At 38.9% G+C, this 17,827-nt stretch overlaps 1 protein-coding gene across 1 annotated transcript; it reads left to right on the forward strand.

Moving 5' to 3' along the window:
- The first annotated feature begins 2,726 nt into the window (after positions 1 to 2,726).
- Positions 2,727 to 12,572, forward strand: gpr83 (G protein-coupled receptor 83). The gene is made up of 4 exons (XM_046414154.1): positions 2,727 to 3,324; positions 3,842 to 3,967; positions 9,512 to 9,645; positions 10,788 to 12,572. Exons 1-4 carry the CDS (start codon positions 2,872 to 2,874, stop codon positions 11,503 to 11,505), a joined length of 1,431 nt encoding a protein of 476 aa, XP_046270110.1. The 5' UTR covers positions 2,727 to 2,871; the 3' UTR covers positions 11,506 to 12,572.
- The last annotated feature ends 5,255 nt before the right edge of the window (positions 12,573 to 17,827 follow it).

Genomic DNA, 17,827 nt, shown 5'->3' on the forward strand with positions numbered 1-17,827 from the left:
AAATCACATCCTCTTTAATCACATCACAGCAAATTTACAGAATAAGCAACCTGCATCAACATCATCATCAACATGCACCCTTTTAATAGAGGATATTTATACGCACAAAGTGGAGTCCAGGATATCTTCTGAACCTTTCCATTTTAAATAACTCTTGCCAGCCTCTACCATTTCAGACATGAATGAAATTTTGATTAGTTTTACTCACTAACCAGATCACACTTAATTCAAGCCACAAAAAATCATCTCAGTTTCCTTCAGTATAAAAAATGAAGAGCAATGCGCAAGACAGAACTATCAATGTTTAATCTTTTTCTCAATCAGTCTTCACTTTGTTTTTTTTTTTCACTTTTCACTTTTGAAACAATTCCCATATAGTCTGCACAACAAAAGTCAACATGGACTCATGTCACTCAAACTCAACCTCCACAAAATCTTTATGCATCTACATGTTATTATTTTACATGCCATTGTTTTAAAAATAGGTGCTTTTATTTTTCACGCCATGCATACACTGTAAAAGGACAAATGTTTGAAAGATTTTGTTGGATGTTTGGACATATCTGCTGAACATTACCAGGGATGGAATATATTTTTTCCCAGGTGAACTGCAGGGAATGCGAGAAATTAAATGGATGAGGACTTGTGGCCCAATTCAGAAGACAGGGCTGACAAGTGCTATTATATTTCTATATCTGCAACTATCACACAAGCATAAACTAAATAAAAGCTATTTCAAGAAAAAGTAATAAGTAATACATATAGTTATCGCGTTACCGCTGGGAGACAAATGTCGCCATTCTGGCACAAGAACTGAGTCTGATGTGTTAATGAAGTGTTTTGGTTGGATTAGTGCTGAGCTGTGAGAAATGTGTGTGGAGCTTTTTAAAAGGGAACTCTGGAATGGTGACAAGTGTTTTTTAACTGTTAAAAATTCCTTTGCAATACATTTCCAGTCTTTTTTAAATGAATATCAAGTGGACAAGTGTTGACACTTGAGCTTTATAGGTGGCTTTTGGGTAAAGTAACTTTGCCCCCTGAAGATGTGGACCAACTTAATGCTGGGAGTTAATCAGTCAAAGCCTGTGTAATTGCTTTGCTCTTTCTTTCTACTTTCCATGCATGCAGGCTGCTGTATAATAAGGCACCCTCGTTTAATTTCCATGAATGTATTTTCCATCTGTATAAGCAATATTACTTAAACTTGATGCTATGTGCGTTTGCCTGAGGGTGAATTAGTTTATTGATTCTATTTGTCCTTGGGCGGTTATGGGTTAATTACAGAGACGGGCATATCAAGGACAGGAATGGGAGACATCAGTCTGTCTGTGCTCACAAAGACATCCAAACACATGCACAAGCTTGTTCTGAACAAACAGGTTACTTATGCCAATGGGGAAAATCATTCCTACCCCAATGGCTCTGTGAGAGAGATCTGTGAGCTCTCAAATGAGACAAAAGTTTGTTGGATTATGACCAGAACACATGCCGATTTGGATATGACTTTCAAAACAGCCACCCTGCAGGCAAACGTCAAATGCTCTGCTCATACCCTGCCGGGTGGACTGAAAATCAATATGAGTGGGCAGCAAGAGGATGGATGGCCCTTCAGCTAAAGACCGCACAGGTTCAGGTCTCAGTTTCTACCCTTCACTCAGTGAACTCCAGGTAGCTTTTCTTCAAAGAGTGGAACAGAAATTAGTTTTATTGTGTGACTCAGATTTAAAGGAACGTGCACCAGGACAGGGAATGTGCCACTACTTCTGATGTGGTGTTTGGGGAGCCGAGTCAGGAGTGCGGAAGGAGAAGGAGAGCAGGAAGGAATGAATACTGAAGAAATGAATAAGGGTTGATGACTCTGTGTCAAGCACAAACAGAAAGAACCGAAAACGCTGTTCATGGAAAAGATGAATATGCGAATAAGTAAGTGAGACAGTTTACGAGAGTCTTTTGATTTTGAAATTAACTAAAGATGAAAGGGATGTAATTGTGCACAAATTAATCGTTGTTCATTATGTGGTGGATGAGATAGAGGTGCGGATGGTGATGGAAACTGGTGCAGAAGGTGAACACAGATCAATACTGGGTCAAACAAGTGAGGAGCAGCAGAAAATATGTCATATGAATTTATCCTTTCTGACCACCTTCTGTCTGTCCATGAGTAATTATTTCATTTCGAGATCTTAATGGAGCAAGAGATATTAAATAAGGACTATGCACTTTAAACTTACATTGATGCTGCTTTTGCTCAACAAACTCCTTGATGATGATAATGAATATGGTTGTTAGTCATAAGGGTACATAATGGTAGCTCCATTTTCTAACTCTCAGGCAATTAGTAGTAGTATTTTGAATGAATGCCAGATTTTAAAAATCTGCTTTTATCTTTGAAAAATGTTTACCCCAGTGAATCCCAGTGAACTATGTTGATCTATTTTCCATGAAAATTATCAAGTAGTACGTTACTGAGACCTGGATTGACTGATGTGTGTCTCGCCAAACACTGTAATATTACAGTATTCATGGAACCACACTATAAAGATAACTACATTTCTACCTTGATTTATATTTTGCTGTAGATAATAACCTGATATTTGGATTCACTTTGAGTTAATTATGTTTTGTATTTATTTTTATTAATTTATATTAAAAATGTAGTTTTCTCTCTCTCTCTCTCTCTCACACATACACACACACACGAGCGCGCACGCGCACAAGATTTAAAAACAGCAGCGGCGCGCGCCGAGTCGCATCACGCAACTTGTTGCACGAGCTTCAACATGTGCACATCACTCCAGTGACACCAGGGATAGAGCTGACAGTCTCCCAGCATATAATCAGAGAGGGAAAATAAAGTAGCCTTTTCATAAAATGAGAGCTGTGTGTGTTTGGTTTTCTGTGGTGCTGTGGATGGGCAGCCCTGACAGGGCAGCACCCGCAGCAGCAGCGGGACACAGACTCAACGACTCGTCACTTCTGGCAGAGGGGATACTTTCTTACAAGGAGCATTTACTTAACGATTCGGGGCAGTTGAATAACCGGAGTTACGGATTTTTCCTCCTGGACTTTGACGAGGGGATGCTGGAGGACTGGCGCTCTCTGGCCAGTGAGAAGCGTCGTGGTGGGGAGTCGCAGGACGGAAGCGTCAAGGCACTGCTGGTGGCCGCTTACTCCCTGATCATCGTGATCTCCCTGTTTGGGAACACTCTGGTGTGCCATGTGGTGGTAAAAAACAAGCGCACCCAGTCCGCCACCAGCTTGTTTATTATGAACCTTGCTGTGGCTGATATCTTCATCACAGTCCTTAACACGCCCTTCACTCTGGTAAGACCACTTGCAGCTTGAATACAATTGACAGGTGGAAATGACCTGTGTGTGTGTGTGTGTGTGTGTCAAGCTGGGAATACTGTAAAGCAGTACAGTCCAAAATAGTCCAGTAGCTTACACCTGTCTTTAGTCTACACTGTTAAGAAACAAAGGGGGCAAACTTTTTGCTGAATATAAGTATAATGCAGTATTAAGACTACTGACACCAAAAGGTGGTGCCATTTGTGTCACAAAGAGATGCAGTCTGTGTGTGAGTTTATGTGTGTGTGGTGGTGGTGGTGAATTAATGACATATCTATAATCCTGGGCTTCTGACTTTCAGCATGAAGCATTCAGATATTAACTCAAACCTGATTTCACGAGTCTTGTATCGTTTCATAAAATTAACTTGAGAGTGTTAGCGCAATTAATGTGTTGCCCTCTTGGATCAGTGGAGTAAGTAAATTGATAAATTGATGGGTGTACATGTTGTACTGTGTGGTGTGTGTGTGTGTGTGTGTGTGTGTGTCCTCAGGTTCGCTTCGTGAACAGCACCTGGGTGTTCGGCAGGACAATGTGTCACATCAGTCGCTTTGTGCAGTACTGCTCTCTGCACGTCTCCACGCTCACCCTGACCGCCATCGCACTGGACCGACGACAGGTGTGTTTGCTTCAGGTGCTGCTCTTCAGTCCTCAGAGGAGAGCATCGCTGCTCCATAGTCTCGTAACACTTAATGCGCATAACACACTGTGCTGTGAAGTTATGACACAACGGTCAATGTTTTAGTAAGTAGGCATTCTGGCAATAAAACCGAAAGCGTAGATAGGTGAAGATTTTTAGCCTGCCACAAAGATTTATTTGATAAAGTTTTTTTTCCAGCAGTGAGAATTAACTGAGTACATTTACTCAAATACTTATCGAGGTAGGCTACTTTAACTTTCCTTGCAGCTTTATTTACCTCAGGGCTACGTGTGAAATTTCATAATCACTCACATAAAACAGTATGTGAGATTTTGAGGTGATCTGAAACCTCAGTATGAAACCAATAGTACAAAATGCTTTACATTATATATTTTATACTCCATTTCTATTATGTTGATTCCATATTGGAAAATCTGCAATAAACAGATTCAAAGAACACCCCTTTACTGACAGCATGATGATATTATATAAATATGTAAAGTTCAAAAATCCATCTATATTTGATCCGTTGCAGGCTTCGGTCCATGTCCCCACTTCTAGATTTAGGAATCTGCTGAACAATAAGATAAGATATGGACATGGAGTAACCAGCTTCTTGAAAATGTCAGCACTGGCTGTGCTACTGAGGGGTTCACATCTTGTCTTCTGATCACACTGAGGTGTTCAGTAATGCATTTTCTGACAGACCTGGTTGTTTTGCCCATATCCTGCAGTGTGCATGGGAAGGAAATCAATGAAATTAAATTAGCCGAACTACATGAGATAAACTGTTTTATAATGTTGAATTACAATTGGATTGAAAATGCTGGCCTCAGTGATTACCACTGACTATTGTTTCCTGGTGAAATTATGCAACAAAGCAGCATAAGAGCAATAAAGAAATGTTATACTGCTATATAGAAGTTATTCAAAGTGCAGATAAAGAAGAAAGGAAGAAGAAGATTTAAGATTAATTAGCTGCTATAACATAGCACAAGATTGTACAATAAACTTGAGTTATAGTTCCCTATGCTACTCATTAAAACAAGAACTATATAAACTAATGAATAAATATCATATTACAAAGTAAGCTTTTAAAACATTGGGTTTGGAAGATGAGCTTGAGGAAAAAAGCTTCTTTGTAGTCTATGGTATAGATAGATAGAGTATCGGTATATAACATTTTTTCGGAGTGCAAAAGGTGACAGGTAGATTTAGTCCAGGTGTGTAATCGTGGCTCTGACAGAGGTAGATGAGTTGTAAAGTCTGATGGCAGTAGGTAGGAACGATTTCCTGTATTGTTCCTTAGAGCAGCGGGGTTGAATGGGTCCGTTACTGAAGCTGCACTTTCGCTTGTCCAGTGCTTTGTGGAGGGGGTAAGAGGGATTATGGCAGTCGTATGGCAGATTATACGTCTGTATATTTTGCCAGTTGGTAGCAGGGTTAACAGGACTTAGTCAGAGTGGGTATTGTCTTTCAGTATCCTTTGAGCTCTGCAGAAACTTCATCAATATCACAGCTGCTTGGTACGTGGGTACTAATGATGTTTTGGATATTTATAATCAGCTGCTGCAGAGCCGAATCACACCGATTTGTGTTAACAATAATCATCTCCTTGGTTATATTGACGTTGTTATCTGTGCACCGCTCTGCAAGACCCTTGATTGCCTCCTGATATGAAATCTCATCATTGTTTGTAACCTGCAGATGATAGTGGATTCGTTCATATGCTTCACAATAGAGTTCTCTCCATGTCTGGAATTTCAGTCTTGGGTGGACAGCTTCAGCGCTAGAGTGGAGGAGGAGTGCCTGGCAGTCCAAACTCTCTGAGGTCTATTTGTGAGGAAGTCCAAAATCCAATTGGAGAGTGTGGTACTCCAGTTCAGAGTGCAGCGGTTTCCATTCAGTGTCACAGGGGCGATTGTTTTGAATGCTGAGCTGAAGCCTGCTTGCAAACTGGTGAGGGCACAGACTGACTGGAATGTTGTTTCTGATGTGTTTCTCAAAGCACTTCATCAGAATGGGACATTGCAGACTTTTTGGGTACATGAAGTGTGAGAGTGTAATGTGAGGGTGATATAATAAAAATATCAGTAATGAGAATATTTTTAACAACATATTTGTTACTTTATCACATTGAGGTAAATACAAGTCTTTGAATCAGTTTTTAAAGCCTAAAAGTATCATAAAGAGTCCATAAGATGAACCGCTGCAACAAATAGCATTAAAAGGTATTTGGCGTCATCAAACTGGTGAAATGAAATGAAGACTGAAGCCTGCTGCACCCAGTTTTCATAAATCTGTATTCTGACCAGAGAGGGGGGTGTCCTGTCCCTTAAAGTAGATACTGTGGCTTTCTTAAGATGGGCTTTCACTATGTTTTGCCAAATAAGATGTCTGACATCAAAGCTTGGGGCTTACCAGTGAGTTGACTGCCCACCAAGTTTTATTGTTGATATATGCTGCGTTAATAATTGATTTATTAAATATTCATTTACCCCTGTTGCCCACTACTTTGCCCTGAACCACTTAAACAAGATATATAGTGTTTGTTTAAATGACAACTCAGTTTGAAAATCTCTGTTACAGACCAATTAGATGATTGATCAGTGTGTTTGAACACTCTGAGAGGGTTGAGAAATTGACATTTTTGCAGGTCTTTATTGTCGTGTCTTTTCTCACAAAGATGAGGTTTAACTCTGTGTTCTTTTGTCATTTCTGAAGGTAACAATGAAATCTTGAGCCAAACAGACTACCCTCCCTTACTTCTCCACCCCTCTTAGCTGTAGATACAGAAAAACAACTGCGGCACAAAGTGACGATACCCGAGGAGGTAAAGAGCAGTAATCTTGTTCTGCAGCTGTTTCTGAAATTACTCCCTTGTTGAATTTTCCCTACTTGAATCCAAGCCATGTTGACTTCACATGATAAAAGCTCACAGTGCAAAGCACATTATCGGCAGTCATTCTATAAGTGATAAGCCCTCATAGAGAAAACTACAGTGAGCAGAAAAAAGCCATTTTAGAGAGTCACGAATCATCATTCTGTGTCAATATATATGGCTGTACCCTCAGCATTGCATAGCATTGGGTACATACAACAAATGCAACTACAGTATTTGAGTTTCAGAATTCATTTGTGTCTTTGGAAACAGTTGCTGACAAGCCAGTCTCAGAGTCCATTTGGCAGCTGTTTTGAAGCTTCATTAGTGGTCATCAGATGATGTCGCTCATGTGGACTCTTAACGCCAATCTAAATGCTGGCTCATAGAATGGATTTGGAGCTGTGCTGGATCTGTCAGACCTGTTCATGGTGCTGAGATTTTAAAGGGAGTGTTGGGGATGGAGAATAATGATCTCCTGTAATTTATTCTTTTTTTGTTTGATTGTTTGTTTTTTAAATTTCAGAACTCCCATGATATGAGAGATGTGGCTGTATCTGTGAATGTCAGTGTTAATACAGTTAATAATGTATCACATAGGTTACATATAGCCCGGAAAGTGCTACTCTGCTAATTTATATAAAAAATAAAGAAAAAGTCTCTTCACATAAATTGAATGAAGTCCTGGAATGGCTTTCTTTATTTAAACTGTTTTTTACCCACTGACTATGCCATGTAATGCATGTGTAGTCATCCACCATCATACACAAATAACAAAGAAGGGTTGTAAAAGTAGGTTTTTATTGAGGCTACTAATGTACCAAAGTCCAAAAAGCTTCTATTTTGAGAAATAACAAATTCATATGCTCCTCTTAATGGAGACATCTGTGAAAAATGAACAGATGCATTTGGTTTCAGCATGTTTTCTCATTAATTATCTATCCAGTTCTTGATGTCCCAGTTTATCATAAACAAACAAATAAATAGACGTTTATGTGGCAGGTGTACTTTCAACTTTCAACAGAAAACAGTTCTTTCATAGTCTAAATGTACAGAAAGCGGGTCTCAACAACCTGGGATCAAATAGTTAAATGCTATTCTGATGACTAATATGACCTCTGCTATTTCTTTGCACCATTTTTATTCTTAGATAATTTGGGATTCTACATGTCTCATCACCTGTGGTGCCTGAGAGAGTTTTTAGAGGCTTACAGACACAGTTAAATTAATTAGATAAGCCAGATGGCTGGTTGTATAAAAGTCCTTTTTTCATTTGATATATTTGCATGATCTTATGATTTATTGCTCTCAGTTTCCTCCCCCAATTTAGTAATGAAGTCATTGTTTGATTTGACAATTAATACGCCTTTCTTCTTTACCCTCAATAACTAATAGTAGCCGCTGCATGTTGCATTACTCTGAGCTGAAACCAGATTTTTATGTATGTCTGATGAAGACAGACCTTGGAGAAAAATAGGATCTTTTGATTACATGTCTCTGCAGTGCAAAGAACAATCAGTGGCTGCCATCCCTGGATTCTGTACTGAATGCCAGTTAGGTAGTTGAATCCTGATCCCTCATACAAGATAATGATTCAAAAAGAAAGATCACTTAATGAAATGCAGCAAATGACTGGTTCACGAAGGCAGAGTCCTGTAATGGCCCTTTTAATACAATAATGCTCAATACTCTCTGACAGTGGTGGAAGTACCATCACTCAAGCACCGTTACTGCGTCAGATTTAGGGGTAGGTTTGTACCCTACTTGGTGTTTTCCATTTTCTGCTACTTTACACTATTCAAGGCTGCTGTTGCAATTCAGATGAAAACAACAAAGTTTTCACTTTTAGTATTTTCAACAACAACATCTCAGTGTACTTTTCACATTAATATCTCTTGTGCAGAAGTTAACCACCCATCATTCTGTGAAGCAGCTGTGTACATCGAAATGCTGCTTACATGTCAAGGCATGAATAATGATGGGATCACTGAAACAGGCCATTTTTCATAAGGAAGATGTTTATTCTTGATCATTTAAGAGCATTTTGTAGCTAAGACTTTTACTACCGTATAACTGTAAGAAGTATTACTATCTTGGCATACATGTCTTCTCTTTGACTCCTATGTGTCACCTATATGTATTTGAAAAAGTATTCATAGATGGAAAATATGAAGGCTGCTGGTAACAAACTTGACTCACTTTACCAATTGATCTCACCCTTCAAATAGTTCATTGATTAAATCAGGTGTGCTCTTGATCGGTTGGAAGAAAAACCCACAGCCACACAGCTGTTTATGGAATAGTTTGTATGTGCCTGGCAAAACTGGATTGCTTTCAAAGGGAACAGGAGTCGGTTTGTTTTTCTTTCGTGCCACTCATTTGGTTAACTGAATTTTTGGTGATGTTAGTCTGAACAGTAACTGTAGAAGAATGTTATGTCTCCCTGTCACCTCAGACCTTCGCTAAACAAAACTCACAGTAGAATAACATATGAAGGCCGTCCCCTTTTTGTATTTCTTCATTAGATATTATAATTGATATTAGAATTCAAGTTCCAGATAAATACATAGATATGGAGGATTATGGACTTTATTGATTCTGTATGTGTGTGTGTGTGTGTGCTTACACTGGCTTTGTTTCAGGTGATTTTACATCCTTTGAGACCTCGCATGTCCCCTGCCCAAGGTGGAGTTTGGGTTGCTGTTATCTGGATCATGGCCAGCTGCTTTTCCCTACCACATGCCATCTACCAAAAACTCCTGACTTTTGCATACAGGTACAATGATGCACAGTCATGCATCAGGAGAGGTCAAGTTGAAGTGATTAGTAATGGCAGGTTGATAATGAGAGACATCAACTGACAGAAGAAACTGGGGGCAGGAAGATCATTAACTAAGAATTAACTATAAAAATGTTAACTAAAAATAAGGCAGAAATGTACAGTAAGAGATATTGTTTTGACATCTGGGCTGGTGTACTAAAGCTGCAATCATTATCAAAAATAATATCAGAAAAATATCAGATCTGGGACAAACAACTTGGGTCAGTAGCCCTTATGGGCTCTGTCTTCCACCTGGCACAAAGTGCACATAGCACAGGACACGTGCCACTAACTAGTGTCTGACTGACTTGTAATTTTCACCTCCAGAGCACAGGTTGTGTAAGTAGCAAATACTAATGGTAATCTGTGTGCCCATGGACGTGTTGGTCTTAAAATGAGCAGTGCTCACCTGGGAATAAAGGGAATAGGAGATGACACTCTGATTGGTCAAATTCCGTGTATGCAAACATACCAATACTGATTATATATACTGATTAGGAGACTAAATACAACCCCTTGTGCCTTACTTTTCACCCGGATTATGTGCTGTTTAACAAGAAAAAGAGAGTTGGATACGGCCTAAATGCACTTGCACTGTACATTTCCGACCATGGCCTATAGAGCACTTAAACAGGACCCTGTATTTTTTAGTTTGAATATCTGTAATTTTCATATCTCTACTCATATAATCCCCCTTTCGTGTATAATATGAGTCTTTCTCGACTCTCGCATCATCTGAACGCAGTCACCTAGGGATGAAAAGATTCAGTGGACCATCTGGAAATCAGCCACAACTTGAAAAATGATTAATCATTTGGTTCAAATTTCCAGAAAAAATGCCAGAACTCTCTGTGTCCAGCAGAGTTTGCATTGTTGGACAAAATGAGCTATCTGAATATGTCACCTTGTGAGTTATAGTAGTCAATTTCACAATTTCCTGCCATTTTATGAACCAAAAATTCATTAAGAAAATTAAAAAAATAATGAAAAATAACTGTTATTTTCGGCCTGACATTCACTCTCACCTCCTCGCCTGTTTCATCCTGTTCACTGGTGTGTCTTTTTTGCCTTCTCTGTACTGTAACTGTCCTCCCCAGCAAGGAAAAGGAGCGCAGCCTGTGTGTCCCAGACTTTCCAGAGCCTTCGGATGTCTACTGGCAGTATATTGACCTCCTTACGTTCATATTACTTTACATGCTGCCACTCCTCATCATCACTGCCTCCTACACCACAGTGGCCTGCCGACTATGGCGTCGCAATGCCATCGGTGACACCACAACAGCTCAGCACGCTGCCCAGAGAAGAAAGCGGCGGCGGACGCTGGCCATGTTGCTCTTGGTGGTTGGGGTGTTTGCTGTCAGCTGGTTCCCACTCAACTGCTATGTGGTGCTGTTGTCCAGTCAGGTCATCCACTCCTCCAATGCCCTTTACTTCTGCTTTCACTGGCTGGCTATGAGCTCCACCTGCTACAACCCTTTCATCTACTGCTGTCTGAATCCCACCTTTCGCCAGGAGCTGAGGCTTCTCTTTGACATGTGCCAGAGGAAGCGAAGGGCGGTGGTGGGGTTGGAGCCGGAGCGTCGCCCCGCAGCAGCCTGCGCTACTCGTCACAGGGTTGCATGGCCTGACAACCATGAGTCCTCAAGACCGAGGCATGCTTTGTCCCATCTGGGCCATGCCTCCTCAGAGCAGAGTAATGCTTCTTCCAGTCACTCCAACAACATAAAAGATATGCATGTGCTCTACACCACCAGACAGGTTCTCACAGGAAGAACAGACATCCTCTCTGTGGAGCCTATCGTTGCTGTGACCTGACTGAAAACAGATACCACAATGTGACAGGATTTTGGGCATTTGAGATTCACAGTCCTATTTTATGGTTTCATCATGCTCCAAAGAGAGCAATAAATCTGTAAATCTCAGAGATGCATGGATGGCTCTACACAGGATTTAAAAGCAGCAGAAGGAGAGATGGGTCTTGTGACGGCTTTAAACTGAATAAACTCTAATCATAATGTGATTTTGCCGTGGCTTTATTCAGATTTTTCTCTTTCCTCGCTGCTTGTCACATTTTTTTTTTGTATTTCCTTTTTTGGTTCAATATTTGTTAAGAACAGAAGTCCTCAGTCCTTACAAACTGGCAAGACAACTCAAGGTGCATTTATCTGCTGTTCTCAAACTTTCAGTCATAGAGTACAATCTCCCTCAGCAGATGGAGTTTGCCCAGTTGATTTCCATTTGTTTTCTGTACTCTATAAGGATTTCTCCTTCATCTTTACCTGACAGATTAAAAGTTGATTTCTGATCTTGGAAACAGTAGTTGACAATATCACAACAAGGTCCAGTTAGTAGGTGTTCTGTAGCTTTCAGTCAGTTTTTAACAAATCTCTTAATACTCTTGCAGCATTGACACAAAACAGTGTGCTTATGTAATGATCAAATTGCAAAGGATGAAAACTGGGTTCATGTACATACCATTAACTGAAGTGTTCCATTATAACAACAACAAAAAAAATGTTCATCTAACGAAAATGTTTTGTCCAAAAGATCTTGTGAAATATCTGACATTTATATTGATGTTCTGATGTAACTGCTTTGTCTGTCTTGTGTCCAATAAAACATTGAAGTTGCTAGATTTGTGCAGCAACTGTAATAATAATTATCACACATTTCACAGCATTATTCTCTACAATAGACTGAATGATGTTTTAGTTGTTTTAAAGGTCCTTTCTTACTGATTTTGTCCAGTTTGACACAAATTTGACAACTGAGGTAGAAATGGAGACAACCCAGAACTCTGTTCCTTGATCGCACTGGGAGACAGATCCAGTGACAATTAATTTGGAGCTTTGGCAACCAAAGACTGCTGCAAAAAAGTTTTGACGCTGTCAAAAATTTAAGAACATATTCTCGCAGTGATACTTTCTGCCATGACTCATTATTTCAGACCACATTGGCAAGCACAGCATTTCGTAAGCTCCATTGTTGAGTAAGGTATTTGGGGAAAAATAGAGAAAAAACAAAATGATGGGAGCAAAACTAAAAATATGTGCTTTGAGAATAAAAACTTTGTAGAGCTGTTGCCGTACTTGTTTATTGTTTTGTTGTGGTGTGAATCATTAGTGAGGTGTTGATGGATGACATGATCTGATCATGTACCTCTGCTCTTGTACTCATTTTACTATTTGTATCATAGCAATTCACCACACATTAATTGCATTATCTGACATGATTTAAATTTATATATATTTATATATACATTTATTTATATCATCATAGTCTGGCACAGACTGCGGCTGAGATTTAATTTAACTAATTTGCACAGTATGAGATGCAACAGTCTTTAGCTGTCTTAAGTCAGTTAGATGATGTGCAGTTAAAATATGAAGTATCTTAAATTTTCAGTTTCTGTTAAGCTTCCAAAGACAATCTAAAATTGTCACTTTTGTCAATCTAATATTCTCTGAGTATCTTGTTTTCAGGATACAGAACATGCAGATCACATGTGACCACTTCATTTTGACATTACCTTGTGGAATTTGTTTTTGGGTCACTTCTTTATTTTACTTTATATTACTTACTTTATTTACATGGACATGCTGCCCTTGTTCACAGAAATTTCACTAGTGTTCAACCCAGTTGGCTACAGTGCTGAAAAATCACCCATAAGCGTGATACAAAGTATTTTCAAAGTAGTTGACTTGTTTCATTGCAGGACAACATTAGATAGAAAATGTGCATTAACTGTACATTAAACTCAGCTTTTCTGCTCTGTCCTCATGATAATCACAGTTGAAAATAAAGATTTTTGCAGTTGAAAAATGTGTTTCATGGGTATTGTATGATGTTACTATGCTACAGCAGAGTTAAATAAGAGACTTTACTGCCATTCATGCAGTAAAAAAATGGCATAAATAGCAATGAACGATACCATAAATATATTGTTGTCAGTGTATATTGTACGTCTAGGAAAGTCAAAACAGTAAAATGTGATTACATGTGCACTGTGAAAATTTCTAGAGCTTTCTCTCATTGAATCAGTTACATTATTTTAGGTGTACTGAAGGGAAATGATCAGTATGCCAAAATAAAATTTCTGCAACGCTTCTCTTGTAAATGTTTCATATTTCAGATGTAACGCTTCAGGCACATGTGCAAGATTATAAATGTGTTTCTCTGTGTGTGCATTTGTCTTTAAACAACTGTTGCTTGTAATATTTTGCTGTTATGAATGTTTAAATATACAATAATTAAAAAATATATTAAATAAAAGTAAGCAATCGTGTTCTAAACATTGACTTTGAACATTCACACTTTTTCTTTTCTTTTTTCAAAAAGTTCATTACAAGCTCATTGCAAGTTCATTACAATTACTAACTGTTACTAAGGTATGTCCTAGAAAGTTTTCGTTTATCACTTACACTATTGCTCCAAGACCAATATCATCAGGAAAAGAATTAACGAAAGGAAAGCACTTTCTAAAGTCATTTTAATCCAGAACTCTGAACATAACCTCCTCGAACCAGGCAAGTTACCATGGTAATCTAGCAAAGTTAAAAGAGAGCCACCTTCATTGCTACAGAAAATCTGGCTTTAGGCTCTGCTAACCCATAATTCATCTCACTTCATAGTACGCCCCTGAGGTTGATGCTAATGCAAAATTTTGGTTCACCCCTGAACTGTACACCTGGTCAGTAATTGGGAAAGCACTCTTGGTTAAGCAGGACCCATCTCACCCCTTCCACCATCCCACAGGCCTGGAAAAATATTACTACTAGTTTTAGTATTTGTGCCAAGGAGGTTTACATTTTGGAGTTGTAATAATAATGATCATAATGGGAAGAAGCAGAAGGAAAAGAAAATACAGGTACACGCTAGATCACCGTAGATACCTTGTCTGTCATACGTGATGATTGAGAGGAGATGCTGATACTTCAGCTATGTACAGACATATTTTTACATGATTGTAATAGTTTGGAAATAGTTTGACATGTGACGGCTGTGCTTGCATATTTGCATATCATAGGAGAGTGGGCTGTTGGCTTTGGAGGAAGTAGGCTCTCTGTGATTGCCCTTCTAGTCTCTCTGCAGTAATCACATTGAACAGATTAAAATAGACACTGTACTCTGACAGTTATTATCAATCATATTTTGCACATGTGCATATAATTAAGAGCCTAAGGAGAGCTACTGTGTAGAACATCTCATACACTCATGATACATGGCATATGTCATATGTCAAAGTTTGTACAGGCGCTATAAGGATGAGCTCCACAGTGCGACACAGGCCTGTCTGCTACCCACTGACCTGTGGAATCATTAGGTAGCAGACAGGAATTTGTTTGGTTGGTGTGAGAGAGAGCACCCTGATATGATGGATCAACAGATGGACCATTATGAATCCACACCTACAGTATATGACAAATTAGATTTGTTTGTAAGTGTCAGGACATCCTGAGTGTTTTTTGATCTGTTGCCACAATGTTGAAGGTCATGGTTAGGTTTATATGACTGAACTACTTGCTTGTGGTTATGTAGAGATCATCGTACCTGCCCAAGACATAATTAGACAAACATAGCTGGTGATGATTTGGTGAACACAGTGATTGTTTTGTAACCTTAATCATGCGTTTTACAGTCTGTATGTGTCTTAGTTAGCCTACATGGGTTCTATATGTGGCTTGTTTTAAAATGTAAAAGTGCTGGCCATATTAATTGATGGTGAAACAACAATCAAACCAAAAGTTTCTGAGAAAAGGGATTTGGCCTTTTGTGTTCAGCAATCTAACTTTTATATTTCAGAGAATCTAAGTGACCATTATGTTTTATTTACTTCTAATCAGTGTACATTTGAAAATAACATCAAGCAAGTCAAGGACAGGCTCAGTATTTATCTTCTGTTCAGATGCACATTGTCACTGCAAAGCCTTCTGCTTACTGCCATTGTTTCTCTCTATCAGGATGAGTGTAAGAATGTTTCTTTGGATATCTATGACCACAGAATTTCCTGTGCATTAGTGCAACAAACATTACCATCATCACTCTGTATCACTGACTGAATGAGCATAAGCATATTAACCCTGGGCACAGATCTACCTCGAATGATGCATTACATATCAATGGGTGAAATCAGATACTGAACTTTGGTAACACTAAATGATACAGCCCGAATCCACTCTGGTCATTTCCTGATATTTGCTGTTTAATTTCCTCTGAACTTACAGTGGGATTTCTTTGTATGAATCAGTGCATATGAAATAGTTATCGGTTCCTACCGGTACTTAAATGTAGGCACAGGAGAACAAGAAAGTAACAATAAGGAATCTGAACAGAAAAAGGAAACAAATTATACTGTAAGTATTTTGTAACTACTGGGCACAGAATACAGTCATCGAAAGCATACTGTAGCTGAACTGGCAATACATGATGACATCAACTGATATGTGCAAGCAAAAGTAACATATTAATAGATGATCAGCAATAAAAGAAAATCATCAGTGGATTCACTAAGCACACGCTGTGTACTTGACTTAGAATAAAAACCAAATTGAGAAATGGGTTTACATTACTGGAGTAGAAAACAAACCTTTCTGAAGTGCACAGCTATTTCAGCATGAACAAAGTGCAGCACGCTCACAGGATTTATATTGGTACAGCCCATAATAGAGAAGCAAAACAACAACAACAAAAAACAATCTGGATACTTGATTTTTCTTGTCTAATTAACTCTTTGATTGCAAAAGACCACAGATTCTGTAGGTGAATCAGAGCTGTTTTTCAAGTGGAAGACAAACAGGGAAGTTGTTACATCATTAGGACATTTTGTTTCTGTCTGAAGACTAAAAGATTACAAGGCAAAGGCGAAGGGTACAGACCTAGTTAAATCATCCTTTGAGTGTCAGCCTAATCTTTCCCAGGAGCTCTGCTCCACGATGCATGCAATTCTTAGCACTGTGGCAGCATGAATAGTCAGGCTTAAAGACAAATCTCACAAACACAGACCTGCAACCTCACCTATCTTTTGTAAACAATTTGCAACAGCTAAACACATCTGAGTGTCCAAACAGACATTCAGAGACAGCTATGAGAAAGGCAACTTAGCAGCAGATTTTAGCCATGCTAGTGTGGTTCTAATGTTGGCCCATCATTTTGGTCCAGGCTGAAATATTCCCAACAACGTTTGGATGGATTGCCATGAAATTTTGCACAGATATTCACGTTCCTCGGACAATGAATCACACCGACTTTGGCTTGTGTTTCTTCGTCAGTGATATAAGAAAGGGAGTGAAGAAATGTGAGAGATTTATTATTAAAGAACAAAATTCTAACGTAAATAAAATGATGGATATGTTGAAAATTAAGCAAAGTAATAACATCTTAATTCAAGGGTGATGGAAAGGGAGATATTCAGGTAAAGTGATCTTTTTTTAGAGAGGGGTGATGACATGACTCTGTAGACTTTCAGTAATACTTCCACAATAGAATTGAGACAATTGGCTTCACATTTTTCCACCGTTCTGTTACTAAGGGAAGACCTTGAGTTGATGAAAAAAAGTGGCTGGAAATGCCAAATAGTTAAGAGCTTATGAATATATAAAGGTCATCCTGACCACCAGTGTCAAAGCCATTTACAGAACATCCCTTTTTCAGAAGTTACATATTGAAGGAGGGATGATGGGATGCAAGGAAAATGCACTCTCAGGATGAGTCATCTTTCGTTTGATTATACAAGCACTGACCTGCAGTACATTTGGGCATTATGAAAATGCCACAACCCAGCTTTATGTCTTTGTAAAGATGGGGGGAAAATTGCATAATTACTGAAACTTGCACTGTAGCACCACAATTTAACATATTTTCTGCAGTTTGACTTTATGCATTTTACCTCTGCAGGGTGCTAACTCTCACTGTCACATAGCTCACTGACTTCATATTTGTGAATGCTCTCAGTTTTTTTCAGGCTTCTGCTTTGGTGGATGAATACTTTTACTTTTGGATCAGTTGGATTTTTCCATATTCACTACACAGCTGGAGATCTTCTGTGAGCCAGTGAAGTCAGCACAGCTTATAAAGTGGTTTCACACCAGCTTCAACATTCAGCTGTGGTGGTGGTTTCCACAAGGGTTCAACATGTCCA

The sequence above is a fragment of the Scatophagus argus genome, chromosome 2 (genome assembly GCF_020382885.2).
Source record: "Scatophagus argus isolate fScaArg1 chromosome 2, fScaArg1.pri, whole genome shotgun sequence".
Taxonomy (NCBI): domain Eukaryota; kingdom Metazoa; phylum Chordata; class Actinopteri; family Scatophagidae; genus Scatophagus; species Scatophagus argus.